Source organism: Chlamydotis macqueenii, chromosome 16, assembly GCF_036417535.1.
Source record: "Chlamydotis macqueenii isolate bChlMac1 chromosome 16, bChlMac1.mat, whole genome shotgun sequence".
NCBI classification, from domain to species: Eukaryota; Metazoa; Chordata; class Aves; order Otidiformes; family Otididae; genus Chlamydotis; species Chlamydotis macqueenii.
This window is the reverse complement of record NC_141571.1, coordinates 13,098,013-13,125,551: the sequence shown is the minus strand read 5'-3', so window position 1 is coordinate 13,125,551 and position 27,539 is coordinate 13,098,013. Positions and strand designations below refer to the sequence as shown.

Sequence of the window (27,539 nt, the reverse complement as noted above, 5' to 3'; positions counted from 1 at the left end):
CCTTTGCTTTAGCTTCTGGCCCTCTGCATTGTGACTTGATGTCCATGTACCGCACAAGGATAGTCAGCGTGCCACATTCCCTACTTCCTTCTTCATCTCGTCTGCTCGCCGTGCAACTGTACTCGGGGAATCCCTCTCACCCGTGCTCTTCGAAACCCTCCTGAGGCTGCGGAACAGGCAGGCGGTCTGCTGCTAGGTGCTGTACTGTTATTGCATCCAACGGTGATGAATTCAAAGGCTGCAGGAATGTGTCAGCTGGGCCAAGGAGCTGTTCCAGGCCTTATCCTGCCAGTTCAAATTAATGTCTGAGTCTCAGGCACAGAACCTGTGACTGGCAGGAAAGGCAGGAGCACAGCTTGGGGGTCTGGGAGTTTGCCAGAAGACAGGTATCTTGCCTGTGGAGCTGGGGTCAGAATACCCCTAAAGAAGAACATATCTGGGTAATTATTTTTGTCTGTCTCAGAATAAATTCTTCACAGATGAGTTCCTTCCTTCCTAGCTGTCAAAACGCTCCTCGGCATGCAATACTCCATGCTTTGCAGTCCAGGATGCAGAACGCACTGAGAGCTGTGGATTAGCATTAAGGATTGCAGTGATTTTTTTTTTTTTTAATCTTGTTTTTTTCCTCCCATTGAGCTACTGAGCAGACGCAGAGTGGACGTCTCTGTTACGGGACAGTGTGAGATTGTGGTGCATCAGCTATGGCAGCACCGACAGCGCAGGAGCCTGGGACTCTCCGCTGCACTACAGAGCTGCTTCCCTGAGCGTAGCCTCCGATTTGCAGCCCCAGGTTTTCCATCCCAGTCACTTCATAGCCTCTCATCCCTCCCGCTCCAGGTACAGAGCAGACCAAGCAGATTGTCTTTGCTCCCAGCACGGAGCCAGCCTTTGTCACCGTCCCCCAGAACAGCTTTGGGGAGCCCTTCGTACTCAACCCCAACACCTGGTCTCTGGTTGTTGAAGCAGAGGGTGTGCTGCTGGTAAGGACCAGCCCCCGTGCTTCATCCACCGCAGGGGGCTTCAGCAGCTCCCTGGAGGCAAGTGTCCCAAACATAACCAACTCTCCCATCTCTCCTTCTAGGACTATCTGGTTTTGTTACCCAGCTCGTACTATGAAGCGCCAATACTGCAGCTGAAGGTCACGGAGCCATGTACCTACCAGCCAGCCCCTGAACAAGCCACCCAGAAGTAAGGATCTCTACGTCTTTGTGCTGTGTGGGGCCTACTCAGATCCTCTTGGTCTGGAGTTAAGAAATATATACAGTCCCCATTCTGGGAGAGTCTGCATGCAGTAAAGCTGCTTAGTGGAGCACTTTGCTGTGGTTGATAAAACTTGCTGAACCTGCACTTGCCCAGAAAGTCTCTTGCCCAGTGTGTTCTCATGGACACTGGAGGGCCAGTTCACCCAGTAAGACTGTAGCCCTCTCCTCTGCTAGGTTGGGTTCCAGGTTGTATGTGAGTCAACAGTCCTGGAAAATGGCTACAATGAGTTAGGTCGTGCTGGGCTGTTTAAAATGAATGGGCAGAGTCTGAGAGTGCTTGAACATCTCAGTGCTTCTGCTTGCTCTGTCCAGGACCTCTCTGTCTGTGTTGGCAAGAAGGCTGGCTGGGCTCTGGGCACCAGTTGTCCCTTCCACTATAGCGGTGGTTTCCAGGATAAAGCTCATTGCAAGGGGAGGAGCTTTTTGTTGCTACTGCCCTTGCTGGTCCTGTAACACATGGTCTCTTGCTCCACGCTAACCAGACATGCTGCTCAGGGCAGTGGAGCCCTCGTGTGAGACCAAAGCCTTTTGCAAATCTTGCTGGGATCAGGCTGCATGGGTGCACTTGACTCTTACAATCATGATGTAACAACTGTACTTTGCAATTTTTTTTTCTTAATGTTTTTAGCTGCCTCTTGTATAAGTACCTGTCTGTGGACGGCTTCCCCGCCGCATCAGGGGTGGATGCGGTGTGCAGGCTGGACAACCGGTTACCCAGAGCGTGTCCCGCAGAGCAGCTCACCCCCTCCCATCCCCGGATGGCGACGTGCAGCGGCAGTGATGTGAGTGCCACTTCTGTTTCATCCATCACGCGGGCACTGCGGCGCACATCCCTCCGCTCCCACCCTCTGGTGCTTTGCGCGCACCCGGGCAGGGTACCAGAAGGGCTCTGCGCCCGTGGACGCCCCACTGTTGCCCCCTCAGCCTTGCAGCTGTGTGCTTGCATGTCCTGCTGTTCAGGGCACCCAAAAGCAGTGTCTCACATGCAAAAGGTTTGCAAGGAGATGTTAAGAGTTCTCCCGTTGTCTCCTCAGCTGCAGAGGCTGGTTTGTAGCTTGGGCATCCTGCACATGCTCGCTGTGGGGAGTGGGACAGGAGACTCTCACTCAGTTGTGTCTCTGCCCCCCAGGTGGAAGTCCAGCTGTCCCTGCCTGTTGCCCAGCCCGGGAGATACGTGCTGGTGGTGGAGTATGCCAACACCAATGCTTTGCAGACGGTGGGCATTGCTGTGAGCTCACCACACTTAGCCATGCAGCAGGGCACGTTCATCTTCTACCCGTGTGTCTACAGGTATGGTCAGCTCTGAGATGGAGAAAGGATTCAGTCCTCCTCTGACATGGCAAGGACAGGCTCCCCAGTTGAGCTTTTTCTGCTTTATCGCATGAACAAAGCAGTGCTTTGGCATTCTACATCTAAGCTGAGTATGTCCAAACTCAGTCTGGCTGGACACGGATTTTAGTGACTGTCCATCCCTGGGAAATACATGGCGTCCTTGGCACACTGCCTGTGCCAACTTAGTCCTTTCATGCCTCTGCCGGGAGATAATCTATTGCTCCCGTTTACAACTGGGACATTGGTTGGGGCCCTGAGTTAGGGGCAGGTTTATTGAAGCTGTTGGTGCAGGTCAAACCCTGTCCCTTACTGTAAAAGCATCTGACTGCAGACTGCAACTTTCGCGATAGGAAACAAGTGTTTGGGGTGTCCTTGGGAAACGTCACTCTTATGACTTGCCAGAAAAGGCATCAAAAGATTTACAGGGACTTTGTGTAAATACCTCAGGACATATAGCTGGCAAAACAAGAAACAAGTCGTGACTCTGCTCAAGGCTGGCCTCAAAATCTGTGTTTCTCTTACAGTTTCCTTTGTCGAGGGATTGCTGTGGATTCCCAGAGCCGCATGGCAATTTTTGAACTTACCTCAGAGGCCACCATTCGGTTCACCTCTGATCTGGCTGACTTCTTCCTGGTAAGGCTCCCTGCGAGGGCAGCTCTGTTGGCAGGTTGCAAGGAGAGGCAGCAGTGGTACCTAGCCTGTAGAAGGATTTTCTAGTCCTGTTTGGACTGGATACTAGATCCTAGTCTGTGCCATGAACAGTCCGAGGCGGAGAACGTGGTCAGTGGTGTGTTTTGAAGTAGACCATGAGACTGGGATTTGGGAGAAGCAGCTGCTCTTTGCAGAGGGAGCTCTGCAGCAGTGCCTTTTCTTATTTTACCTTGAAGGCGTTCACAGTTACTTAGCTGAGGATGAAAGAATCCCATAAATACCTGGAGCTCCTAAATGCCTTAGGGCTTGTGCCAAGGAAGAAGGAGCAGTAAACACAGTGATCTGCCCTGCATTAGCTGTAGTGTCTGACAGGGAGGTGCTTAGTGTGGTCGGCCTCATTGCTGGTGGGCACAAAAACTGCCGTAGCCTCCCAGTGACAGAGGCTGTCGTGTAACTGGGTGTCTCTCTCTTTCCCACATGGCAGCACAAAGTGTACCTCGTACCCGCTGCACAGTTCACCATGGAGTTCGTTGAGCCGAAGGTGCATTGCATCAGCGTCCATGGCACATTCTCATCCAACAGGTAAGAGTCTCGGGTCCCTCAGGTTTTAGCATGAATGTGGCTCTCCCGCAGCAGGCATGCCTCATAATCTGCCAGGTGTTACAGGGCATGCTTCTGCTGCCACGACCCCCACAGCCTCCCTCTTTCCTTGTCAGAGATCTTTACATCCCATTTTCTCCTTGTCTTGCAGCAGCTCCTGTGTTCCCTCAAGGTTCCTCAAGCTTTCTCAGTCGATTGTTTTGAAGGGGGGCCAGGTACTGCCCATCTCTCCTGATGTCCCCCTGGCTCAGGCGGTCCATGTGGCTCCAGCCGGGGTCGTGGTGGAGCCTGCACCTCGGCCTCCCACAGCAGTGGACCCCGTTGCAGAGCTCATCCTCCTGCAGCCACCGCAGGTAGTGGCATGGGTGTGGGTTGGGCTGGTTTGCTGGTGCCGTGACACCAGACACCTGGGCACAGAGGAGTCTTCCTTCTCGGTTCAGTAGCTTTAGCAGTTAGCATTTTCAGAACTTATTCAGGACTTTAACCTTGTCCCTGAACTTGTAATTCCTGTGGACTCTCCTGTCTTAGCTCCATCCAACCCTGCCTGGTTCTCTGGGCTCCCAGGAAAGGCCTTGCAGGTGGCACCGTTAGAGAGGGGAGTGTGGAGATGGCAGGGATTGATTCACCTGACAGCTGTGCAATAAGAGCACAGATTTTGCACAATAATAAAAAGATATCCCAGCTGTGAGTGCAGCCATAAGATGTGGGGCTTTGTCTCTTTGTTCTCCTGTTCCGGGCCAGGCTGCTGTTGTGTTTAACAGCCGAATCCAGACCCTGGGACGCTATGCTTTCATCCTGCACTACTACCAGCCCAACCATCCCACCTTCCCCGTGGAAGTGTTGATCAACGGTGGGCGCATCTGGCAAGGTGAGAAGAGCGGGGACCTGAGGGAAGCTGCTGGTAGGCAGAAGCCCTGGAAAGGTTTTCATGCCAGAGGATTAACTGGGGATCTCTGAGGAGTGCAAAGATGAAGCAAGACTGACTTGTCTCTTCCAGACTGGGAGGGTGTGATGGGGACTGCAAGGGAAATGTGAGACCAATCCATTTGTTGTCTTTTCAGGTCAGACCAATGCTACTTTCTGCCCACACGGCTACGGGTGCCGGAGCCTGGTAGTTTCCGAGGACCAGATTATCCTGGATGTCACCGATAATGATCTGGCCGTGGTTGTTCGAGTGCCAGAGGGCAAGCAGCTGTGGCTGGTGAGCCGCTCTCTGGGAAGCTCCCCAGGCATGCTGGCGCAGGCTCCAGCAGGGCTGGAGTTTGTCCTTTGGGGATTTTTGTCACCGTGTGACCACAGGAATGTTTCCCACCATCACTCAATTTCTGAACTACCCTAGAAAGTTGCAATCTCCAACCTTAGTGGTGTAGAATTGAGGGCAGAATTCTCAGAGGCAGGCTCTGTAGATGACAGTTATTCTTCCCTGTGTGGTTTGGGTACCAAATCAAGGCAGAAGTTGAAGCTGTTGCTTGGCATACATAGCTTGTGATAACCCAGAATAAGCCTTATTCCTGCCCCAGCAATATTTTGCACCTGCATAGCATTGTTTGTCCAGGCAGGTCTCGTCATGGGAGCAGGTAGCCTTTGTTATCCTCAAGCAACAGTGAGCTACTTCTCACATGGAGCATTGGAGTAGATGGACTATGATGGACAGACCCCAGTGGAGAGGTGGTCCCTGGCCTTTCCAGTATTTGTGTGTTATGTTCTGTCCCAGCAAGGGACGAGCTGATGAGAAGTTGGTGCACTTGGACTTTTGAGGGAGCTCGTTTTGGACTTTGTCTGTCTGGCTCAGCTAAGAAGCCTGGCTCACCCAGCTTATCCTTTCTTTGCAGGATTACATCCTTGTGGTGCCTGAGGACAGCTACAGCTCTCAGTACCTGCAGGAGGAACCCCTGGACAAGTCCTATGATTTCATCAGCAGCTGTGGCATCAACAGCTTCTACATCAAGTGAGACCCTTGGCTTTGTGTGGCTGCTCTGCTGTCCATGGGCTGCACACTCCTCGGGGAGCACGAACCCCTTCTCTTCATGTGGGTTAAGGCTTTCCTTATCTAGTGACCAAACCTGTTGGTATTTGGGGCATCTCAGTCTCACAGGACTCTCCCTCCCGCTAATTCAGTACCCGTTGCTGCAGGAGATCCTACTGGTTTTGGGGTGATGGGGAGGCTGTGGTGTATGCAGCACAGTGATTCCTCCTGCCTCTCCCTGCAGCCCCAGCACGTCATCGAGATTCTGTCGCGACTCCGCCATCTCCCTCTCCCTCTTCTACAACAACGGGGCACAGCCCTGCCGGTGCCACGAGGCAGGGGCACGGGGCAGCCAGTGCGAGCCCTTCGGCGGGCAGTGTCCCTGCAAGTCCAACGTCATCGGGCGAGAGTGCTCCCGCTGCGCCACCGGCTACTGGGGCTTCCCCAACTGCAGACGTGAGTGGTCCCATCTCCCACTCTGCTTTCCCAGCGCTCGCTGGTGTCCCTCTTACAGGGCTGAGGCTGATTTGGGAAATGGCTCCACTTGCATGAAGACAGCCCAGCAGCATGCAGAGCTCTGCCTCCATTGCCTTGCATTTTCCTTGGGCTGCCTGGGTCTTGCTCCCTGAAACACAGCCCCTTCCTGCCCCTTCCAGCCTGCGACTGCGGGACGCGTCTCTGTGATGAAGTGACGGGGCAGTGCATCTGCCCTCCGCACACCCTGAAGCCGGAGTGCGTTGTCTGCGAGCCCCAGACCTTTGGCTGCCACCCCCTCATCGGCTGCGAGGACTGCAATTGCTCCCGGCCCGGCGTGCAGGAGCTGACGGAGCCGGGCTGCGACGTGGACAGCGGGCAGTGCAGGTGAGGGAGCCCTGTCCTGCTGCGGGGTGGGTATCTCTAGCAGCATCCCCGGTTCCTGCTGGAGTGATGAGACTTGTCAGCAGGATGCAGGGAGGAAACGTGCAGGATGGGGAAATCCTCGTCAGCACTGTGGCCCTGCCAGTGCAGGTGAAGCTCTGAAAGCCCAGCTGCTCCCCGCACGGCAGCACAAGGAGGAGGTTTCTCATGTTTGCATCCCATCCAGGTGCAAGCCCAATATCATCGGACGGCAGTGCGACCTCTGTGCCCCTGGCTACTACCACTACCCCAACTGCCGGCGGTGTGACTGCCACCAGGCTGGCACCGAGGCGAGCGTGTGCGACCCGGTCACGGGGCAGTGTCACTGCAAGGTGGGTCCTTTGATGCCTTCGCGCGGTGCTTTTCTCCTTGGCTCGGCTCTCCCGCTCGGAGTGTGGATGTGGGGTGCTGTGGGTGTCTGGGGTGCTGGGAGGGAACAGGGCTGGAGAAGGAGGGTGCCTGCGTGTGCCTGAGCTGCAGCCAGCCTGCCCCACGTGGAGGTGGGTTCAGAGCACCCTGAAAGACTCCTCCTCACTGTCTTTCCTGGCCATGAAAGCTTACTCTTCGGGCTGTCACTGGGGAGACGGGCAGTCTGGGTCCAACCCCATATCAGAGCCCATTGCAGGTAAACCAGTCAGTCCTGTTGACTCCTTCTGCTCCTGCATGACAGCAGAGTAACGCAGGCGGCTGCTCCATCCCCTTTGCAGGGCTCACTAGTGCTTTCTCCAGGTGAATTTAGTCTTTGATGGGTGGTGTGCAAGCAGACCTGTCCAGGGACTGCTTAATCGTTTTTCAGCATCGCATCATTGTGCTTTGATCACTCGTACAGCCCTCTCTGTCCTCCACTAAGGCCTTGTGAGAAGCTGCTGACGCTCTTGAGCTTTGCTTGTCTTCCAGGAAAACGTGGAGGGCCCAAGGTGTGATCAGTGCCGCCTGGGGACGTTTTCTTTGGATGCCAGCAACCCCAAGGGTTGCACCAAGTGTTTCTGCTTTGGTGCGACCGATCGCTGCCGCAGTGCTGAGAAGCACCGAGCTGAGGTGAGAGGGGATGGGGGCTGCCAGAGCCCGCGGTTCAGTTGCGTTCCCATCCGCCTGGCTCCCTGCTGCCCTCGGGTCTCTGTCTGGCATTAGTCCTACCCCTCTGGAAGACACGCTGTGAAGAGGGTTATCTTTGTCACTCTGTGCCCATCTCCCACTTTCAACCCATTTTCCTCATCTGTGGGGTCTCGTAGGGTGGAAAGTCATGGTGTGGGGGCACTGGGAGGTGAGAGTGGTGGTCAGTTACTTTCCAGTGGCTTCATCAGGATGCATGTGAGGCTGTGAGCCTGTTATTGTCCTTTCTGCTGCTCTGGGACCAGGGCTCTGAGGGCTCTCTGGGGTCACCTACGGTTGCTCTTCCCCCACAGTTTGTTGACATGAACGGGTGGCTCTTGCTGAGCAGTGACCGGCAGGAGGTGCCGACCACTCTGAGCCTGCGGGAGCAGCTCCTCCGTGCTGATCTCAAGAACCTCCTGGATGCCTACCAGGAGCTCTACTGGGTTGCACCCAGCTCCTACCTCGGGGACCGGGTAAGAGAAGAGTGGCAGCTAGACCAGCAGTCATCGCTCACCCCATCAACACGTGTGCCACCAGCGTGCCGCCTGGCATGCAGGCGTTGCTCACGCTCTGGTCGAACATGGGCGACTCTGACCAAGTTCAGTGGGGTGGACTTGCAGCAACATATGCAATTTGTCTCTCCCTTAGGTTTCCTCCTACGGTGGGCACCTGCGCTACGAGCTGCACTCTGACCCACGGAGGGGTGACGTGTTCATTCCCATGGAGTCCCGCCCGGATGTTATCCTGAAGGTACAGCCTGAGAAATTCCCTGGTGGGCCCTGCTAACATGTGAGCAGGATGAGGTGGTGACTGACGCCTTCCTTGCTTTTCCCAGGGAAATCAGATGAGCATCATGTTTCTGGAAGGCACTTACCCTTCCCCAGGGGATGTACACGAAGGGCAGCTGCAGCTGGTGGAGGTGAGTTTGCACACACAAGTGTACCAAGCAAAGCATTCAGATGCTACTGACTAGCACATAGACAGACGGGACAATGGCTTTGAGCTCGGTGTTTTAGGCATTGCCTGTTGCAGCAGAGCTGGCTGTGAAGATCCAGGGCTGTTTTACCCATGCAAAGGGGAGACATCCCAGCAGCAGGGGAGTGAAGGCTGGGCTGGATGTTCAGATGCCCATGCTCCCTGTCAGTAATGTCAGTTCTTCTCCCACTAGGGTAACTTCAGGCACACGGAGACGCACAACCCTGTGTCTAGAGAAGAGCTCATGATGGTGCTGGCAAACCTGGAACAGCTTCAGATCCGGGCGCTCTTCTCCCAGCTCTCTTCATCCGTGTCCCTGCGCCGGGTGGTCCTGGAGATGGCAACAGATACAGCTACAGGCATCCGCGCCAGCAACGTGGAGCTGTGCTTTTGCCCAGCTAACTACCAGGGAGACTCCTGCCAGGTAGGGGCGAAAGGGGACGAGCGGCTTCAGGCACAGGGGGGTCACACAGCTGCCGATCGGGGCCTCAGCCGCTTCTTGCACTTGGCGCGAGTGGCAGCCGCAGGGTTTGGATGTTTGTGCAAAGCCGTGGTGCCCGAGTACCAGCTTCCAAGCCGACCCTTGAGAGCTTCAGTGGTAATTACAGCTCAGGTTGTGCCTGAGGAAGGAACAATGTCTCCAAAGCCTCCCCCACACCAGCCTGCTCCCAGCTCCCCTCCTGGCACAACCCAGTGCACCTGGGAGAGCTGCCCTGCTGCCTCTGCCTTCTTCAAACTGATGGTGGGGAAATCGTTCAGGTGTTGCAGACCAAAGCCAAGCGCGTGCGGCGCCTTGGAACAGGCCCTCCTGTCTGCCAGTTGATGAAGAGCAGGAAGGAGTTGCACTGAAAAATCTTTGTTGTTGTTTTTAATTTCTTCTCCATCAGTACAACCCTGTGGGAATTCTGTCATGGAAACTAAATTAGTCTTTTTGCTTTGCCTGAATGCTTCTGGCTGGTTTTCCGATCTCTTTTTCTCTGTCCTCAGGAATGTGCCCCAGGTTACTACAGGGACACGAAGGGGCTCTTTCTGGGAAAATGCATCCCGTGTCATTGCAACGGCCACTCAGATCAGTGCCTGCCGGGCTCTGGTATATGCCTTGTAAGTAAACAGTAAAACAGCGTGATATTTTGGAGTTGTAAGGTCTGTAGTGTGCAATTAAAAAGCTCTTCACATACTAACTGAGCTGGCAGGACCATGCATGAGTTGGAGCATGAGCTGTGTGTGCCATTTCAGGGGCGGGTCCTGCCCAGGGTCAGCTTAGGTGCAAGACAGTTCTGGCAAAGGGGAAGGATTGAAGCATCCAGATATCTGGTGGGGAATTCTTTGTGCAACACCCCACAGCCTGCCCCGACTTGTGCTGAGCCCACAGCCTGCCTTTCCCTTGCAGAACTGCCAGCACAACACAGAGGGAGACCACTGCGAGCGATGCAAGGATGGCTATGTGGGCAGCCGCTCCGCCGAAGGACCCCTGCAGTGCGTTGGGTGTCCGTGCCCTCTTTCCATTGCCTCCAACAAGTAAGTAGCCTGGGATGGGATTGTCTGTTTGTCCCTCTGATTTACTGCTGGGAACTGCGCTGTGCCACGTCAGGGCACTGGCTTGGCTCTGGTGGGTGTCCTACTGCCAGCCTTGTCTGTGGCCCCAACCCCACTCTCTTACCCGGCAGCCCACGCTGAGTGAGCGGCTCCTCCGGCACCACGTCGGGGGTAACTGCACCTTCCTGTTCACCTCTCGTTTCAGTTTTGCTGTTGGCTGTGTCCACAAGGGCTCCAACACGCAGTGCCTCTGCAAGCCTGGCTACGCTGGACCGAACTGTGAGCGGTAAGGGTGACGGCACCCGCCTTTCCGGGGCCTCAGGCACTCTCGTCCCATGCAGCCTCTGCTGTGGCAGAGGTAAAGCTGTTGTAGTAGAGACTGCAGAGGAAACGTTTGACTCTGCCCCCAGTGTGCTTTGCTCTGGCAGGATTTTTTTCAGTCCTTTTCAGCCTGCCCATGCCCTGTTGCTGTCTCTGTTGATGAGGTATTGTGCTGCCGTGGGTGTATTACTTAGCTGTGCTTTGCCTTGACTTGCAGTCCATGATAAAGGCGCCTTTCTGGGTTATCCTGAGGCAAAACACAGAGTGCTTTGAGATCCCTGAGGGTTGCAGCACTTACAAGTGTTGGATGCTCACTCTTTTAGAATTGCACAAGACTCAGGCATGAGCTGCTGGGATCTCCCCGATGCCCTGACTGGGTTTTAACTTGCTGTGTTTCTCCAGCTGCGCCCCAGGGTACTACGGCAATCCCTTGGTGATCGGCAGCTCGTGCCAGCCCTGTGACTGCAGCGGGAACACGGATCCCAACATGCTGTTCAGCAGCTGCGACTCGCTGACGGGTGCCTGCACGGGGTGCATGCACCACACGGCCGGCACGCGGTGCGAGGTCTGCGCCCCTGGCTACTACGGGGACGCGGTGGCAGCCAAGAACTGCACACGTGAGTGGGGCAGGCAGCAGGCACTGGTGGGGGAAGGTAGACAGACTGAACGTGGAGCTGTTTAGCACCTTAGCCAGGCTGTGCGTTGCCCTGATGAGTCACACGCTTGGTTGCGTGCATTGCAGCCGTCCTCCAAAAAAATAACTCCAAAAATCTGCCCTCCAGCGTCACCACTCCATAATCCCCAATCCACTCCTAAATGTGCGCTGCCAAACCGCACCCAGGCTGAAGCGGTCTTGCCCCGAGCAGCTACTGGAGCGGCGTTACTGGCACTCCCCTGGGAGCGTGGGGTTGCACAGCCCACTCCCAGCACAGCTCATCTCCCTTTGAGGAACAGCAGCCGACTTCCAGCTCACAATAGGGGATCTACCCTGGGCAGGTATCATGGGACTAAGTTGTCGGGAGGAGCAAATCTGAGAGGAGAGAGGCTGGGTCTTTGCTCTGACTGTGAGAGATAAGGGGGAAACAGGATTCCCTGTTGCGAATAAGGTTTGTGAGTGGCTGAGCAGACTCCAGCGTATAACTGGGTGTATTTTTCCCTGGCAGAGTGCAGCTGTTCACCTTGTGGGACTGACTCGTGCCATCCACAAACCGGCCAGTGCTTCTGCAAGACTGGAGTGACCGGCCAGCACTGCGACCGCTGCGAGGTGAGGGCTGCCTGCGTACCGGCCTGGGGCCTGCGCTTGGCACGGGGGGTGAGGGGCGGCCCTGGTCTTGGGAGCAGAGCGGTGCTGGCAGCTGCAGTGGCAGCCGGGTGGTTAGGGTTGGGTTTGCGTGGTCTGCCTGTGCTGGCAAAAGCCCACTGAGGATCTGGCAGCACGCGATGGAGGCAGCGTTCAGCTGCAGCCTGGGCAGTAAGGTGGTTCCCTTTGGGAATCTGCAGTAAATGTCCAGCATGGACATTGCAGGGCAAGGGCGTTTTTCCAGGGCAGTGCTGTAGTGTGTCTGGACTCTTCTTGCAGCTCCATGTCTTTGCCATGTTGATATGAGTTTTGTGGTGGTCAAAACACTCCTAGAAAGCAAGGCTGGGGTCCCACCTCTGCTGTGAGGACTGGCTGAGAGAGCTGGGGCTTTTCAGCCTGGAGAAGAGGAGGCTCCAGAGAGATCTTGTAGCTGTCTTCCAGTACCTAAAGGGGGCTACAGGAAAGATGGGTAAAGACTTTTCAGTAGGGCCTGTTGTGACAGGACAAGGGCTAATGGCTTCAAAATAGAGGGAGATAGATTTAGGTTAGATATTAGGGAAAAAATGTTTTACACTGAGGGTGGTAGAACACTGGCCCAGGTTGCCCAGAGAGGCGGTGGATGCCCCATCCCTGGAAACATTCCAGGCCAGGTTGGTCAGGGCTCTGATCAACCTGATGTGGTTGAAGATGTCCTTGCTCCTTGCAGGGGGCTTGGAGCAGATGGCTTTGAAAGGTCCCGTCCAACCCTAACAGTTCTGTGATTCTGTGTCACCTCAGCCTGCCCCAGGAGGGAGGCACGCATGCCCTCCTGCTGAACAGTGCACTCACTGGCCTGCTTTTCCCTAGGAGGGATACTACGGCTTCGAGGGATGCTCCGGCTGCCGGAGGTGTGACTGCGATGTCGGCGCTGTGGGGAGCGGCTGCCACGCGCAGAGCGGCCAGTGCAGCTGCCTGCCCGGCGTCAGCGGCTCGCGCTGCCAGCAGTGCGCCCCGGGCTACTGGGGCTTCAGCGAGAGCGGCTGCACGAGTGAGTCCTGCTTCCCGGGTGCTGGGTCCTGCGTGCGGAGGAACGGGACAAGGCACTGGTGGCACGTGTGCTGGTTGAATTATTAAAGGTGGAAAACAGCTGGCTGCTATCTGAGGTCCTGTGCGTGTTGCTAGGTGGCACAGGGAAAGCCTCGTATAGATGAGCAAGAGATGCAATTGCACAGCTGGAATAAAACCACCCCTGCTCCTCTCTCCGGGGTGGCAACAGCACAAAACGACGCCGCGAGCGTTTCCCTGTTTTTAAACTCGGCAGAGTGCGAGTGCAGAGGGGGCTCCTGCGACCCGCGCACCGGGGAGTGCACCTGCTCCAACGGGCTGACGGGGAAGCAGTGCGACGTCTGCGTGCACGAGTACGAGATCCCCGTGGCAAACGGTCCAGACAGCATGAGGTGTGAAGGTCTGTATCCTGCAGTCCTGGGGAGGGAAGTGAGGGAAGCCCCGGGAAGGGGCCTGTGCTGACCTCTCTGTCTCCCTGGCAGTGTGTGACAGCTGTGTCCTGCTTCTGCTGGAGGATCTGCAGAGCATCGAGATGTCCTTCCCCTCCATCCGCAGCCAGCTGGTCAACCTCAACGCCAGCTCCATCGCCTGGGCTCGCCTCCATGGTCTCAACAGCTCTATGGCAACTGTCGCTGTACGTGGAAGGTTTCACATCCCTTTCTGCCCACATTTCCTGGCCTGTTGACCTGATTTTGGCTCTTTCTTTCCAGAACCAGTTGCGTGAGTACCAGAGGGCTATGAGCAGGGTCAGGCAAAGGGCTGACGAGCTGGAGGATGAGAATGTGGACCTCACGCAGGACCTGAATGCGCTGCAGCACAAAGTAGGGTATTTCTCCATCTTCTTTCCCTTGCCAGAGCTTTTATCTAAAATGAGAGCTTTGAAGGCTGTGAGGAGCCTGTTTCAGACAGGATGGATCTCCTGCCCGGCCAGCACTAGGCCTGGGGGTCAGGGTCTCTTACCTAGATGCACAAGGTAGATTACCTGCATTCCTCCCTTGGAGGGCTGTTAAACATCTTGGGATATTGACAGTTGTTTCTTGATTTATTACTTGCTTCTGAGGCAGCTCCAACTTCAACCAGTAAAAACAAATTTAATAAAATGTCATTTATAGAAGGAACATACAAGGAAGGAACATGAACATCTAGGTCCGTCCTGGATGTATCCATGCTGTGTCAGGGAGAGCCTGGGCCCTGCCAGCAAATAAATCGACCCTTTTTTATTGTGGTGGTCCTTGGAGATCTCAGTACAGCAACACCTTTTGTAGGATGCAATCTATGTACAGTCTAAAAAACACCAGTTCTTAGAGAACTTACAAACTGAGCAAGATTTGATTTGATTTATAAGCTGCCTGCTCCTAATCTGAGGGAGAGGAAGAAATCTCTACTTGATATCCCCGGGCAGCTGCACGGACAAACTGCCTCTGTGTATACATACGTCTACGTGCTGAGTGCCCAAACTGCAGAACTCTGTATCTCCTTGTGTCCTGGTCAGGACCCAGGTGGGCCTGGCTCCAGGCTCTAGGGCCTTTCCTGTGTTAAGAGCACAGGACGTAGCTGTCATCTGTGGTCTTAGGACTGCTTCAGGGTCCAGAGCCTGTTGCACTGGGAGCTGCCCTTGCTGCTTGTGCTTCTCTGAAGGTGGTAGATACGCCCATCACCGAATGCATTGCAGGCGAGCAGCACTGGGCAGGCTGTTGCAGGAAGCATCGCTTCCTTGGTTCCAGGGCTTCAAAAGCTACATGTTCCCAAGCCTCGTGTGCCTTTTGGGGCATCCGTCTTTCCCTCTGATGGATAACGTAAAACATGGTCTCCTACCTCAGCTAAGCCGGTGTTTTTGTTGTAGATGACAATGACTCACAGAGAGGCAAACCGGATTGAGCAGCACACGAGAGAGACTTACCAGAGGGGGGAGCAGCTCCTGCTAAATATCCAAAACATTCAGAAAGGCATTGCAGGTAGGTGAAGTGTCTCTGCTTGGTGGGTTTTTCCTGCTGGGCGTGCCAGGCTCTTGCTTCCAAACAGCACCGAGTGCTACATTGCCTAGAAAGAGCCATGGAGAAAACGGGAAATACATGAAATGTTCCCCCCATGAAATGGGGATCCCTGCAGAATTCTGGCTGTTCAGGTAGACCAGGCTTATTGTGAGTCCCAGCCATGTGGGTAAACACAATCTTTGGAAAAAACACACCAAACTTGCAGAAATGCTATTAAAATGTATAAAACCGGGGCAATCTGCACTGCTGCTTCAGGAGAGTTTTAGCAAAATGTAGTGACTGGATCTGGGAGAGGAGGCAAAACCACACAGAGAGGCTTGGGGTGTAGCGTGCATTGCTGTAACTGCCAAGGAGACGGATGTGGGGCAATAGCCCTGCGTGATCTCGAGCAATTCGGATGCCTGAGTACTGCGTGAAAGCTGGCTGCCGTTTGTTGAGGGTGCCATAAGAGAGGAAGGATCTCGGGGGGTTTTGAAGGACCTGGGTTGGTCAGTGCTAACAGGAGATCTGTATTTCTCTGCAGATTTGGTGCGGCAGATGGCCAGGATTGGGGCAGCAAATGCCAGTGCCACCTCCACAGAGGAGTTTCGACAGAAGATGGCCAAGGTGGAAAGAATGCTGAGGGAGATGAAGGAGCGGAGTCTGAGCAGCCAGGAAGAGCTGGCAAGGCGTGAGCATGAGGAGGCTCAGAAATGTGAGTCCAGCTCAGCAGCATGGGGACAGGGCTGAACAGACCCCTCTGGTGGCTTGAAGCCCAGGTGGATGCTGCGCATCATGGTCACCTTTGGAGAGTGCTGTTAATAAACGGGCACCCCCAACAAGTTTTACAGTAGTTTCGGAGTCCCCTGTGACACTCCTATGGGATCATTTGTGGTTCCTTTTCCCTTAAGGCAAATTTTAAAGCAGATTGTACTAACTGGGTAGTTCTCTTTGGTGACCAGAAATGTAGAACCAGGAGTTACCATTACTGTGTGATGAATGTGAGTAAGTCATTCCATGTTTCTTCATGTTCACTCTCCCAGAAAGGGGTTCAGAGTAACAACCAGGCATGCTGGCACTGCGGGAAGCAAGCGCGTGATTAACAACCAATGGCAAAACATATTTCAGCTGCTGAAAGCTGGAATTAGAAACTGGCTCTTACCGGTGGGAGTAACCAGGCACAAGAGTGGGCCTCAGGTGGGGTTTCTCCATCATCTGGAGCCTTTCAGGCATGGCTGGGTGTCTTTCTGAAAGAGATCCCATCCTTCTCACCAGCACTGGGGGTTTGGAGAAAATCTTGGACAAGATCCTATACTATCCAGGCTGAAAGAGGGAGGGAGGAAAACGTGGTCACTTCTGGCTCTGATACCTGCCGAGTGAGACCAGAACCAGGCTTTTCTACAGCCGAGCACAGAAAGAGCCCTTTAACACAGGATGATGAATTAGCAACAGTTCTCATCTCCTTCATCCTCAGTGCTGCACCGGGTGAAGGGTGAGCTGTACACCCGCTGGGAGTCCAACCAGCACCTGGTGAGCAGCATCCGGGACCGGCTGGCGCAGCACAGCTCCCAGCTGATGGATCTCCGCGACGCCCTCAACGAGGCTGTGAACAAAACCAGGCAGACGGAGGACTTGAACACCCTGAACCGCAACAACTTGGAGGAGAGTCAGGTAGACCTTCGCCGGGTGGTCCTGTACTGCCATGCGGTGAGGGGGGGCTACCCTGGCCCTGCTGGCGCCTAACCCTGCGTCTGTGTGTCCAGCAAAAGAGCCGTGAACTCCAAAACCAGTATGCGCTCGTGCAGGAGACCCTGAGGATGGCCAAGGACTCCCTGGCGCAGGTCTCCAACTTCCTACAGAAGATGGAGAGTGCAAAGGAGGTGAGTGCTGGAGGTGCTTCGGCGTGGGCCCAGCGCGGGGCGGGGGCAGCCCTCAGGAGTGACGTGTGTCCTTGCAGGCGTATGAGAAGCTGGCAGCCCTGCTAGATGGGGCGAAGCTGCCCCTGACCGAGCGGGTCAAAAAGTTCTCCCCAGCCAGCAGCAAGATCCCCATCGTGGAGCAGGCGGAGGAGCACGCACGGCTCCTGGACGAGCTCGCGAGGAACCTGTCCAGGTGAGGCACTGGTCCTGACACTTGCTAGTGAGGCCATCTCCTGCCAGAGTTGGGGTTGGGAAACTGCAGCCCTGCACCATGGCAGGGGAACAGCGGGTGCCATCTCCAAAGCTTTATCCTGGAGCACATGTTGTGATGAGGAGCCCAGAGGGGTTTGTCTGTCGGGGTATGGGCAAGAGCAGGTGCTGTGCGGTCTCTGTGGACTTGACGGCTTCATCTTCCAACACAGCATTATCCAGGGCACAAACCAGGATGGCTTTATCCAGCGGGCGATCGATGCCTCCAACGCCTACGCCAGCATCATCGAAGCTGTGAAAAAAGCCGAGCGAGCAGCCCACGACGCTGATGAGGCAGCCAGCAAGGCTTTGATGGTACGTGCTGTGGGGAGCCCTGGGAGAGAAGCAAAAGCCAAACTCCTTCAACAATCCTCCAGTTTTTCACACCCACGTGTAGGGTTCTGCTGCCCCTTCCCTCTGACCCTTGAGCACTTTGTTCTGTGCCTGAAGTCCAGCTGGGGCTGGACTCTGGGGATTTGGGTCTCCCCCTCGTACCCCAGCAGCACACCCCACTGCGGTTGTCTGAACGAGCGTTTTTGTGTGCAGTCAGGGCCAGAGACTTGAATTCCTCCTCGGAGTCCCAGGCAGCAGGTGTTTGTTTTACAGAACGTCATGTCAGAAAATCTCGGGGCCATCTCTAAAGAGCTGAAGAGGAACAGCAGCAACCTGGAGGAGGCTGTGAGGAGAGAACAGAGAAAACTCAACGGGGGTGAGAGGGGCTCCTTGCAGGGTGTGTTGTCCTTTGGGCTGGACTGAGAACCAGCACACAACATATGCATTTCTTTAATTGCAGCGATTAAAGGCACTCTGCAGACAGCAAAGGACAAGCTGGCTGACCTCCGAGCAAAGAAGGAGCAGCTCCTGAGCCAGCTCCAGTCTGTGCAGGACATGCTGGGCAGGGACCAAGGTTTGTCCTGGGATAGCTGGACTGGTTCTCTCTGCTCCCTTCCCCCTGTCCAGGCTTCCTCCTTGCTCCTGACCATTGCAGAGATTTTTCTCCTTTCTTTCCAGAGGACACAAAAGAGACGATCCAGAATGCCAAAGCGGCAGCTGCAGAGGCCAACGAAACAGCTGCGAGAGTGGAAGATACCCTGAGCTCCATGAAGAAGAATCTGGATGAGTGGAAGGACCAGTATGGAGACCTTCGAAATGAAGACCTGAACCAGGCAGTCCAGGATGCCAGGAAATCTGGTGAGTGCTGAGCCTGCTGGGCTACCCGGGCTGAGTCTGGCATGAGTAGGTGCATGGACAGATGCCTTTGGAGAGCTTGGTGCCTTTGGAAGCTGTGCTTTGCAGCTCCAGATCCAGAGTAGAGGGAGGTAGCGGCCAATACTGGGTGCTTTAAGCCCTGGCCCTTTATTTTTTAACTCTCCCTGTAATGTCTCTATCACCTGTACATTTACTGCAGGAGATGCATGCACTAGAGCATTTTCACAACCCCCCATCAAGGCTGGTGAACTTAGGGCATCGTTCTGTGACTCTGCTCCCAGCTGCCACTGCTTTGACTCGCATGTCTCAAAACTGCCCGAGCTTCACATCTCCCTTCCTCACTAACCTTCAAAACCCCTGGCTCGTCTCCACCCCCAGTGTCCAGCCTGGAAAGCACCATCCCGCTGCTGCTGGGGAAGCTGAGCAGCCTGGAGAACAGGAGGAACAAGAACGCCACCGTGTCGGAGAACATCGTGCGGATCCGGCAGCTCATCACGCAGGCGAGGAACGCTGCCAGCAAGGTAGGCTCACATGAGGGTGAAGGCCGTGCGCGGGGGCTTGGGGTGAATGAGGGGTTACCTGAGGGTAGTCTGCAAATGGGAGGGGTATCTAGAAGAGCTCTGGAGCCACCAGGTAGGGTCTCCTTCTCATGGGAAGACTCCAGAAAATGCTGTGACTTGGTAGAGCTGGCCGTGACGAGGCAGGCAGCAGTGGTTTCAGTGCTGTGGGACTGGATTTCTCGCCCTCCAGGTGAAAGTCCCCATGAAGTTCAACGGCAGCTCAGGTGTGCAGGTCCGGATGCCCAGCAACCTGCAGGATTTGGCAGCCTATACATCGCTCAAATTCTACATCCAAAACCCCGAGCCCAGGAGCCGGCAGCGACGGCAGGACGGGGCAGAGGAGGGGCGGTTCGTGTTGTACCTGGGCAGCCGAGAGGTGAGATGGAGCTGTGCGGGCAGGAGGGCAGCGGGGCCCGTGTTGGTAGCACAGTGCGAGTGGGGTGCTTGGTCAGCCCTGGAAGCATCAGGGAGAACATCGCTTGGTGCTCCTGCCTGTCCCGAATGCCAACACGTGGCCCTGTCTGTCCCTGCGTTCAGGCCACTGGAGACTACCTGGGCATCGTCCTCAAGGACCACAAAGTGCAGTGGGTCTACAAACTGGGCAATGAGGAGCCAGCCTCCGTAACAGTCGATGAGGATATTGGAGAGCAGTTTGCCACCATCAGCATCAACAGGTAGGACCCTGATCGGACACATCCCGAGGACGTTCAGCAGGAGACTGTCCCTGCAGTGGATGCAGGTAGTGCTATGCCCAAGCCCAGACAGGCCCTGAGCTTGCAGGGGTGCTGTGAACTCCATCATCTGGTCATCCCTAAATGGTCAATGCTGAGATACCTCAAAAAAAATAGCAGGGAGATGGTATCTTACCAGGTCATGGAGGGTCTTGGGGTTCCTGCAGGAGAAGAACGATGAAGCTCAGTCTTGGAGGGTCCATTCAGCCTTGTGGCAGTGCTGACTCCTTTCAGTGCACTGCTGCTGCGGGGCTCCCCAGTGGCTCCCCAGCCCTTTTTGGTAGGGCTGTGTGGGGAGGCCCTTTGCTCAGGGAGGGCAGGGTTTGCTCCTCTGTGGGGATGTCTCCTTGTCTTGACCATCCCTCCCTGCTGCAGGATCCTGCAGTATGGGCAGATGTCAGTGATCGTGGAGAGGCAGACGGTGCACGAGACCAAGGGAGACAGTGTGGCCAAGGGGGAGCAGGGGCTGCTCAACCTCGACCCGCGCAACGTGGTCTTCTACGTGGGTGGCTACCCTTCCAGCTTCACGGTGAGACAGGCAGCAGGGAGGGAGGCTTGGTTTTCTAGGAGGTATCGGCGATACCTTTGGGGCTTCTTGGGGAGGAAACCCCTTGATTTCATGGGCAAACCAGGATGAAATTTGCCCTGTTTGATTTCATTCCCAGCCTCCTCCCACTTTGCGCTATCCCAACTACCGTGGGTGTCTGGAGCTGGACACGCTGAATGAGGAGGTGGTGAGCTTGTACAATTTCCAACGCACCTTCCAGGTGGATACCACCGCTGAGAAGCCTTGTGCAAGGTAGGGCACCATGCCCAGGCTCTGGTCTGTAGTGCTTACCCTGGCCCTTGGCTGCCCCAGAGCCTGGCAGTTGGCTTTGGAGTGATGCCTTGGGCCTCTTCTTGCGTGGCTCAGGTCCAAGTCCACAGGAGACCCCTGGTTGACTGACGGCTCCTATTTTGATGGCACCGGTTACGCGGAGATCAAGTTTGAAAGCCAGTTTGGCACAACCAAGCGCTTTGAGCAGGAGATACGAGTGGTCTCCTACAATGGCATCCTCTTCTTCCTGGAGAATCAGGCAGGTGCTTGCTCCCCCGCGGAGCCTTCACCCCTCAACCCGTGGGCAAGGAGAATCCCAGCCCCACTTGCAGGCATTCCCAGTTCAGGGCCCCGGGTAGAAGAGGGCTTTGGAGATGTCAGTGCTACCTGGAGCAGCATTTCTGCACTATTGTTAAAAGCCACAAGAGGGCTGGACCCAGTCCTCACCGCAGAGGCAATCGCTCCTCTGGTGCTGGAGGGGCTGCAGGCTGGAGCCCAGGCTGTGGGGCTGAGTGTCCGTCCTGCCGCCCGCAGGGTCAGTTCCTCTGTCTGGCCGTCCGGGATGGGAAGCTGGTCCTTTACTATGACTTCAGCACTGGCCTGGAGATCGCAAAACCCAGCAGCAACTCCTCCTCCCTCACCATCAGCAGCACGACGAACAAAGCGGTAAGGGCTCACCTGGGGGGCTCCTTATCCAGAGGGGTGGCGGGGGGGCACCCAGACCCTTGGTTTGGTTGAGGGGAGAGCTGCAAGTTCTTTGACTAGAGCCATGAACAGACACCTTGTGTTCTTCTCTGTGAGGGACCTGATAGCCCCAGGCTGGCACGTCATTTTTCTCCTCTGTCTCCAGATCCAGATTTTCCTCCTCAAAATGAATAACAAGAAGCGCATCCTGGTACGGCTGGAGCGCCTCACCATCTTCATGGTGGAGCAGGAGAACTCCCTGGAGAACGCTGTCTCCTACTACCTGGGCGGTGTGCCCCCAGCTGTGCTGCCCCCCAGGTGGGTCCATCTCAAGGGAGAGACATGCCACATCTTCCCCTCTGGTGTCCCAGGGGTGGCCCTGGTCCTTTCTGATCCGCATCCTCGACTGCTGGGGCCCTGCTGAAGCTCTGGGGGGAGATTTTCTCTTCCTGTCGATTACTGTGAGCTTCTGAGGATGGGACATCTCCATCTCTGGTGGGGGATGAGGTGCTGGTGGTTGTCACTGAGTCCTCCATCGCCATGCTGGGTGCCTTGGAGCAGCCTTGTGCCTGAGGCACTGGAGAATATCCGTGGCCGTCGTGGGTCCTTCCTGGGCACTCTCTTTGAAGGGCTGCAGGGCCAGATCCTGCCTGGGGCTGGATCCTGCCTGGGGCTGTCCTCATAAGACTGCTTGCTTCTCCTGCAGCTTGAAAGCGCTCTTCCCCACGGGTGGGCCCATCCGGGGCTGCATGAAGGGCTTGAAGGCTCTCGGCAAATATGTCGACCTGAAGCGCATGAGCACCGTCGGCGTGAGCTATGGATGCACCTCGGACCTCCTGGTAAGGACAAAGCCCTGGTGGCATGCTGGAGAAAGGGTCTGTCAGGGGAAGGACCACGAGACCTGTCCAGCACAGGCCCGACCTCTCATTCACACAGAAACAAAGCATAAAACCTGCGGGTCCTCGGTGCAGGGAGGGTCATGACGAGGTGCTCTGTGTGGTTGATCATAGCACAGGCCAGATCTAGTGAGGATCTGAGCACCTCAGTCATCCTCTCAGCACCTCTGTAACACCATGGCCAGGCACTCACCTCGCTTCCACGGTGTCCCTCACAGGTAGCTCGCTCAGTCAGTGTCCACGGCCACGGCTACCTGACCCTGGCCCTGAAGGATGTGCCAGGGCTGAGGGACTTCTACAGCGGCTTCAGCTTCCGGACGAGCCAGCGCGAGGGGCTGCTGTACCGCCACGCCACCCAGGTGGGCACCCGCAGTCCCCCGTGTGTCCTGGGAGTGGGGCAGGAACGTTGGCTCCTGCTCTGGGGATGGTGCTGCTCCCCCTTGGGAAAGGGGGGATCGTGGTGGGGCCAGGGCATGAATCCACACAGAGATCTGCACCCTGAGCTCCTGGAGGGCAGTGGGCCCTTCCTTGGGGCTGAGCAGCAATGGGGTGATGCTTTCTGCAGGAGGGGCTGTGCCAGGTGTCCCTCCAGAGGGGCCAGCTGGCCTTGAACCTGCTGGAAACCGAAGTCACCACTGAGAACACCTACGCAGATGACAGGACCCACTACGTGGCCTTCTACAGCGATGCCCGTGGGTACGTGTCCTGGCGGTGCATGGGGGACGGGGTGCCAACAGCCACGGGGCCCTGCTCAGCCCGTGCTGCTCATCCCCTGCAGGGTCCGGCTCTACGTGGACGATGAGCTGCAGGACACTGCGGCCGGCACTGGGCCCCGCCGGCGGCAGCGACGACAGGACAGGCGGCCACTCTTCCAGCTCGGGGGCTCGCCAGAGCTGAGCGCCCTCAGCAACCTCACCGGCTGCATCGGGAATGTCTTCGTCAAGCGGTGAGCACCTCTGTGGCGCTTCCATAGAGCAGGGTTCAGCCCCTTCCCACCTCCCCACTGGCCCAGTGACAGGGATCTCCTCTCCCTGCTTGTAGGATGTCAGAGCCGCAGATGGTGGTGGACCTGCAGCAGAACGTGGAGAGCATCAACGTCACCATGAGCTGTCCCCGGGGTGAGCAGCCGCAGCAGCTCAGAGTCACGCCGAAGAAGGACAGGCGGAAACCCAAGGTACCAGCTGCAGCCCAAAATCCCCACATCCTCCTCCCTGTCCTCCTCAGATGCCACCGGTGCCCTGTGGCTGAGCACCTCTGCAGGGATGCTCCCCTCACTCCATTTCCTGGTGCATCTACCGTAGGTGTCGGGCAAGCCTGCCTCGAAGGACCGCCGCCACGACTGGGATGGGCTCTGCCGGCTGCACCCACAGCCCCGCGCAGCCGAGGGCACCTTCCACTTCGGGGGTGCCTCAAGCAGTCGCTGGGAGTTTGAGGAGATCCCAGCCTCCTTTGGCCGGAGGTGAGGCTCGCCCCCTGCACACCCCACACACAAGCTCAGCTCTGGGGACCATTGCTTGGAGAGCAAGTGTCCTTGCAGTTGTGGGAGAGTGGGTGCTCCCGTCACCCCTCTGTCCTTGCAGGTCCCATTTTTCCCTGGAGGTGAAGCTGAACTCCTCCAGCGGGCTGCTCTTCTACGTGGCGGGTGAGCGGGGCACCTTCATGGCTCTTTTCGTCTCCAACGGGCGCTTCGTCTTCCTGGTGGACGTCGGCAGGCGCCGGCTGCGCATCCGCAGCAAAGACAAGTACCGTGACGGGCGGTGGCACACGGTGAGCGCGGGGTCAGGGCTCCACAGGATACCCGTGGTCCCACGGATGCAAAGGGGACAGCCAAACCCCAGCCAGGGCTGGCTGGGCCTCCGAGCTGAGGTCCCCTTCCCTGGGCACAGCGCTGGGGCTCCTCGCGCCGCAGGAAGCCCCTGGCCCTGGCACTGACCGTTGGTCCTTGCAGGTCTTTTTCAGCAGAGACGGGAGCCGAGCCCAGCTGGTCATCGATGGGCTGCGAGCCCAGGATGCTGCAGTGGCCACCTCAGGGCTCTTTTTGGCCCGAAGCCCCTTGTATGTGGGGGGGATCCCGGCTGGAAAAGCCAAAGCTCACGTACCGGTAAGGGCTTGGTGGTCCCATGGCGTTGCCCCGTGCCTGCCCTTTTTTGGGCCCTCTGCACTCACTCTGGTGGCCTCTCTGTTCAGGCTGCGTCGATCTCCAGCTTCGATGGCTGCCTGAGGAACCCACAGCTGGATGGGAGGCCCCTGGGTCCGCCGTCACGCACCTTCGGGGTGACACCATGCTACGAGGGCGCACTGGAGAGAGGGGTCTTCTTCACTGCGGATGGCGGGTCCATTGTCCTAGGTACCCCACAGCTGGCTCCCACCGTCCTGGGACTGGGAGGGACACAGCTCATGGGAGGTCCCTTGTCCCCCTCCTCACCAGTGGCATTTCTGTTCCAGCTGATGCAGTGACAACTGAGCAGGACTTACGGGTGACACTGGAGGTCCGTCCCCGAAGTGCCTCTGGCCTCATCTTCCACGTCGGCACAAGAAGCAGCCACTATCTCCTGCTGTACATGGAGGAGACAAAGGTAGTGGGAGGGTGGCTTCCCCACAGGTTTTCAGAGGCAGCAGCCATCTCCTGCCCACCCCGTTCAGCTCACTGGGCTGTAACGGGTTTGTCTCACACACCAGGTCACTGTGAGAGCGAACGCTGGGGCTGACGAGTTCTCTGCATCGGTGACGTGCCCGTCTCTCTGTGACGGGCAGTGGCACACCATCGCAGGTGAGGTGACAGCCAGCACTTGGCTCTGGTGTGCTGCTCCACTCCTGTCCCTCAACCCCCATCTCCTGGGAGCAGCCTGGGCCCCTTCCGTGGGTATTTAAACCCCAGCTCCCACCTGTACACACTTGGTTTGGGAGATTGTAGCTGCCTTTGAGTCATCTCCTCGTTAAGAGTCCCTGCCTGATCTCGTCAGTGCTGTCAGCTGTGGTGGGCAGGAGAGAGGAGATGTTTCCCCAGGTCACATAGCTGCCAACGAGGCTGGGATGTCCCGGCTCCATCCAGGACTGTCATGTCCTGCTGACAGCGAGAGCCGGACTTGTGCTGCTGCAGGTCGTGTCCAAAGGGCTCAAAGCCCACAGCTGGGACCAGGATTAGCAAAACTCAGCCTTTAATTTATGTCATTGAGCAAGTGCTGAGGTTTCGCATCAAGTCCTTTCTGGCCGTGGGGGTCACAGCTACAGCCCCATCTCAGCACAGCTCTCTTTTAAACCTTCATCTTGCTCGACACAGCGCTGAGTGAGAGCCATCGTGTGCTCCTGGTGCATTTTCAGCTTTCAGGACCTCTCCCCATCCGTGGCCAGAGCCAGTCTGAGCTGATCTCCTGTCCCACCCCACGGGGAGGGAGCAGCCCTGTTCGTTAGAGCAGGACATGGTGCTTTATGGGTGGCTGCTGTGGCCAAAGGACAGGTTTTGGGGGAGGCGAGGCTCTCCAGACTCTGGGGGTTTCCCAAGAGCCAGGCCGGGCCCTGCCCTCTGACCTTCCCAGGAGTTTTGCTCTGCTCCAGCACGGATCTGGTCTGGGGGCGGAGGTGGACCTGCTCTCCAGGTAAGGAAGCAGCACTGACCATTGTTTTCTTTCCAAGTTACCAAATGGAAGAACGTAATCCAGGTTGATGTGGACACGGAAGGAAACTACACAGTGGGACCCAGCCAGCCTCCTGCTCCCAGTGCCAGGGCGACCGTCTGCGTGGGAGGGCTACCAGGTGAGTCGGGAAAGCTGCTCTGCAGAATGACCTACCCCAAAGCCGAGAGAGGTGACTGTTCCTGGTGCCAGTGAGAGATATTTGTCCCCTGCTGTGTCATTAGCCAGACCGATGATTGCTTTCACTTGTTCCTGCTGCAGAGCCAGACAAGGCCAGCACAGTGTCACCGTTACCTCCCCTCCCGCCGTACGTGGGCTGCCTAAGGAACCTGGTCATTAACCGAAGCCATGTGGACCTGCCGCAAGCCAGGACTGTCAGGGGCTCTGTTGGCCTTAAGGGGTGCCCCGTGCTGTGAGTAGGCACAGCCTGACCGACAGAAAGCTGCGCTGCTCCCCGGGCCCCAGGCATCCCCTACTCAACAGCATTAACCGTGGTCAGACGTACTTGATCTCCAGTGACTGCGGGTGTAAGTCTGGGGCCAAAACCAGAGAGGGGCCACGAATCCAAGGGGAAAGAGGGCAGGGGGAGGAGGGGGGCACTTCAGGGATGTCTTTCATAAATATAACCAAAAAGTTGGAGCAGGATGCAGAGAGAGGTCTGACTCCTTCCCCCGTGGGCAGGCGTCTGCAGCAGGACTTGGGCTGCCACACGGCTCGTGGTAAGAGCAGCTGTCCTCTCCAGAGCGTGGGCTGAGGCACGCAGCAGCTGCGCAGCACGGCCTCGCGCCCGTTCCCGTTCCCCCACACGTACAACGCACATAGAGTTAGGTCACGGAACACTTGAGGCTATTAACAGTCACAGACTGTCTCTGCTAAAGGCTGTAGGCAGTTTCTGGTTTATAATAAATGCAATTAGGACAAACTGGATTAATTCAGTCACTTTCGTGTTTTTATAAGCAAGGACGCATTTAACCTTCCCCCCAAGGGCAGTCTCAGTTCACCTGCCACCGCTACGCAAAAAGCTCTGCAAGGGGGAATTTGGACAAAATTCTGTTCACAGAATTAGCATCTTCCTATGAGATTAATTTATAAGTATCCGGAAAAAAAAAAAAAAGGAACAAAAAAAAAAAAGGCTGGGGAGAACTGCTGAGAGAAAGCAGAAAGGAACAAGTATCCCTCAGACTCTCTGCAGCCGCACTCAGTGCTGGTAGATGACACTGACAGAAGTCCTGTTGCGCGAAGCAAGAAACTGTTCTTTGAAGGGTAAGAAAGAAAGAAGGGTTACCGCCGAGCCTGGCTGGGTGCGAGAGGTCGCTTTCCCTCGCCCGCCCTGCCAGCAGCTGCCTTCTCCTGTCCAGCCTCGCTCGTGCCTGTTGCAGTCCAGTCTTCACTTGAAAACGTTTTCTCCCGAGACACCTACTTCACTTGTGCACTTACACGTCGTAGATACTTGTGTGTGTGTTTGTATCGCTCCAGCCACTTGGGGACAAAATCTTGCTTCTGAAATGGACTTATAACTTATATCATTATATTGTGGGGTTTTTTTATGAGGGGTAAATATTGTAAAATGGGTTTTTAACATGTTCATAGTAAACAAATGTAATTATGACCTGTTGTTATGTTGTAGTATTAAAGACGGTCTTTGTAAATCACTGGTACATACTTTGGAGTCAAATAAAGTTTTATGTTACTCCCTTTCACTTTACTGGTGAAAAGCAAGCATGAGACTGACGGAAGAGGAACAATCACCCCTGAAGGAAGTGGCACAGCAGGGCTGGTGCAGCTGTGTTCGCCAGGAGCAGCTCCCTCTCTGGCAGCGCAGTAATTCCTCAGTGGCAGCGCTCGGAGGGTGGGGAAGGTGAACCTCCTCCTGCTCAAGGTGAAGCTGTG

General features: G+C 56.2%; 1 protein-coding gene across 4 annotated transcripts in view; it reads left to right on the top strand.

Moving 5' to 3' along the window:
- The window catches only part of LAMA5 (laminin subunit alpha 5), a 92,505-nt gene extending 65,156 nt beyond the window's left edge, over window positions 1-27,349 (top strand). For 2 of the 4 annotated variants that reach the window (XM_086760434.1, XM_086760431.1), the window contains exons 24-80: window positions 838-980; window positions 1,082-1,188; window positions 1,891-2,044; window positions 2,392-2,552; window positions 3,119-3,227; window positions 3,730-3,827; window positions 3,997-4,201; window positions 4,587-4,713; window positions 4,907-5,046; window positions 5,678-5,793; window positions 6,056-6,267; window positions 6,468-6,672; window positions 6,896-7,040; window positions 7,606-7,746; window positions 8,115-8,276; window positions 8,452-8,553; window positions 8,639-8,722; window positions 8,972-9,202; window positions 9,766-9,879; window positions 10,169-10,296; window positions 10,520-10,600; window positions 11,038-11,252; window positions 11,799-11,899; window positions 12,782-12,962; window positions 13,236-13,379; window positions 13,462-13,613; window positions 13,690-13,800; window positions 14,823-14,934; window positions 15,497-15,667; window positions 16,427-16,623; window positions 16,716-16,832; window positions 16,910-17,064; window positions 17,294-17,435; window positions 17,727-17,829; window positions 17,914-18,027; window positions 18,132-18,311; window positions 18,708-18,850; window positions 19,080-19,265; window positions 19,427-19,563; window positions 19,996-20,149; window positions 20,286-20,419; window positions 20,534-20,696; window positions 20,972-21,103; window positions 21,288-21,439; window positions 21,828-21,960; window positions 22,236-22,376; window positions 22,583-22,713; window positions 22,796-22,963; window positions 23,059-23,191; window positions 23,319-23,476; window positions 23,598-23,784; window positions 23,966-24,118; window positions 24,205-24,364; window positions 24,463-24,593; window positions 24,697-24,787; window positions 25,651-25,770; window positions 25,911-27,349. In XM_086760434.1, coding sequence (XP_086616560.1) covers window positions 838-980; window positions 1,082-1,188; window positions 1,891-2,044; window positions 2,392-2,552; window positions 3,119-3,227; window positions 3,730-3,827; window positions 3,997-4,201; window positions 4,587-4,713; window positions 4,907-5,046; window positions 5,678-5,793; window positions 6,056-6,267; window positions 6,468-6,672; window positions 6,896-7,040; window positions 7,606-7,746; window positions 8,115-8,276; window positions 8,452-8,553; window positions 8,639-8,722; window positions 8,972-9,202; window positions 9,766-9,879; window positions 10,169-10,296; window positions 10,520-10,600; window positions 11,038-11,252; window positions 11,799-11,899; window positions 12,782-12,962; window positions 13,236-13,379; window positions 13,462-13,613; window positions 13,690-13,800; window positions 14,823-14,934; window positions 15,497-15,667; window positions 16,427-16,623; window positions 16,716-16,832; window positions 16,910-17,064; window positions 17,294-17,435; window positions 17,727-17,829; window positions 17,914-18,027; window positions 18,132-18,311; window positions 18,708-18,850; window positions 19,080-19,265; window positions 19,427-19,563; window positions 19,996-20,149; window positions 20,286-20,419; window positions 20,534-20,696; window positions 20,972-21,103; window positions 21,288-21,439; window positions 21,828-21,960; window positions 22,236-22,376; window positions 22,583-22,713; window positions 22,796-22,963; window positions 23,059-23,191; window positions 23,319-23,476; window positions 23,598-23,784; window positions 23,966-24,118; window positions 24,205-24,364; window positions 24,463-24,593; window positions 24,697-24,787; window positions 25,651-25,770; window positions 25,911-26,065 — 8,222 coding nt within the window. In that variant the 3' untranslated portion in view covers window positions 26,066-27,349. The remainder of the gene's footprint in view (window positions 1-837; window positions 981-1,081; window positions 1,189-1,890; window positions 2,045-2,391; window positions 2,553-3,118; window positions 3,228-3,729; window positions 3,828-3,996; window positions 4,202-4,586; window positions 4,714-4,906; window positions 5,047-5,677; window positions 5,794-6,055; window positions 6,268-6,467; window positions 6,673-6,895; window positions 7,041-7,605; window positions 7,747-8,114; window positions 8,277-8,451; window positions 8,554-8,638; window positions 8,723-8,971; window positions 9,203-9,765; window positions 9,880-10,168; window positions 10,297-10,519; window positions 10,601-11,037; window positions 11,253-11,798; window positions 11,900-12,781; window positions 12,963-13,235; window positions 13,380-13,461; window positions 13,614-13,689; window positions 13,801-14,822; window positions 14,935-15,496; window positions 15,668-16,426; window positions 16,624-16,715; window positions 16,833-16,909; window positions 17,065-17,293; window positions 17,436-17,726; window positions 17,830-17,913; window positions 18,028-18,131; window positions 18,312-18,707; window positions 18,851-19,079; window positions 19,266-19,426; window positions 19,564-19,995; window positions 20,150-20,285; window positions 20,420-20,533; window positions 20,697-20,971; window positions 21,104-21,287; window positions 21,440-21,827; window positions 21,961-22,235; window positions 22,377-22,582; window positions 22,714-22,795; window positions 22,964-23,058; window positions 23,192-23,318; window positions 23,477-23,597; window positions 23,785-23,965; window positions 24,119-24,204; window positions 24,365-24,462; window positions 24,594-24,696; window positions 24,788-25,650; window positions 25,771-25,910) is intronic. The other 2 variants (XM_086760433.1, XM_086760432.1) reach the window with 2 other exon arrangements.
- Window positions 27,350-27,539: the final 190 nt, after the last annotated feature.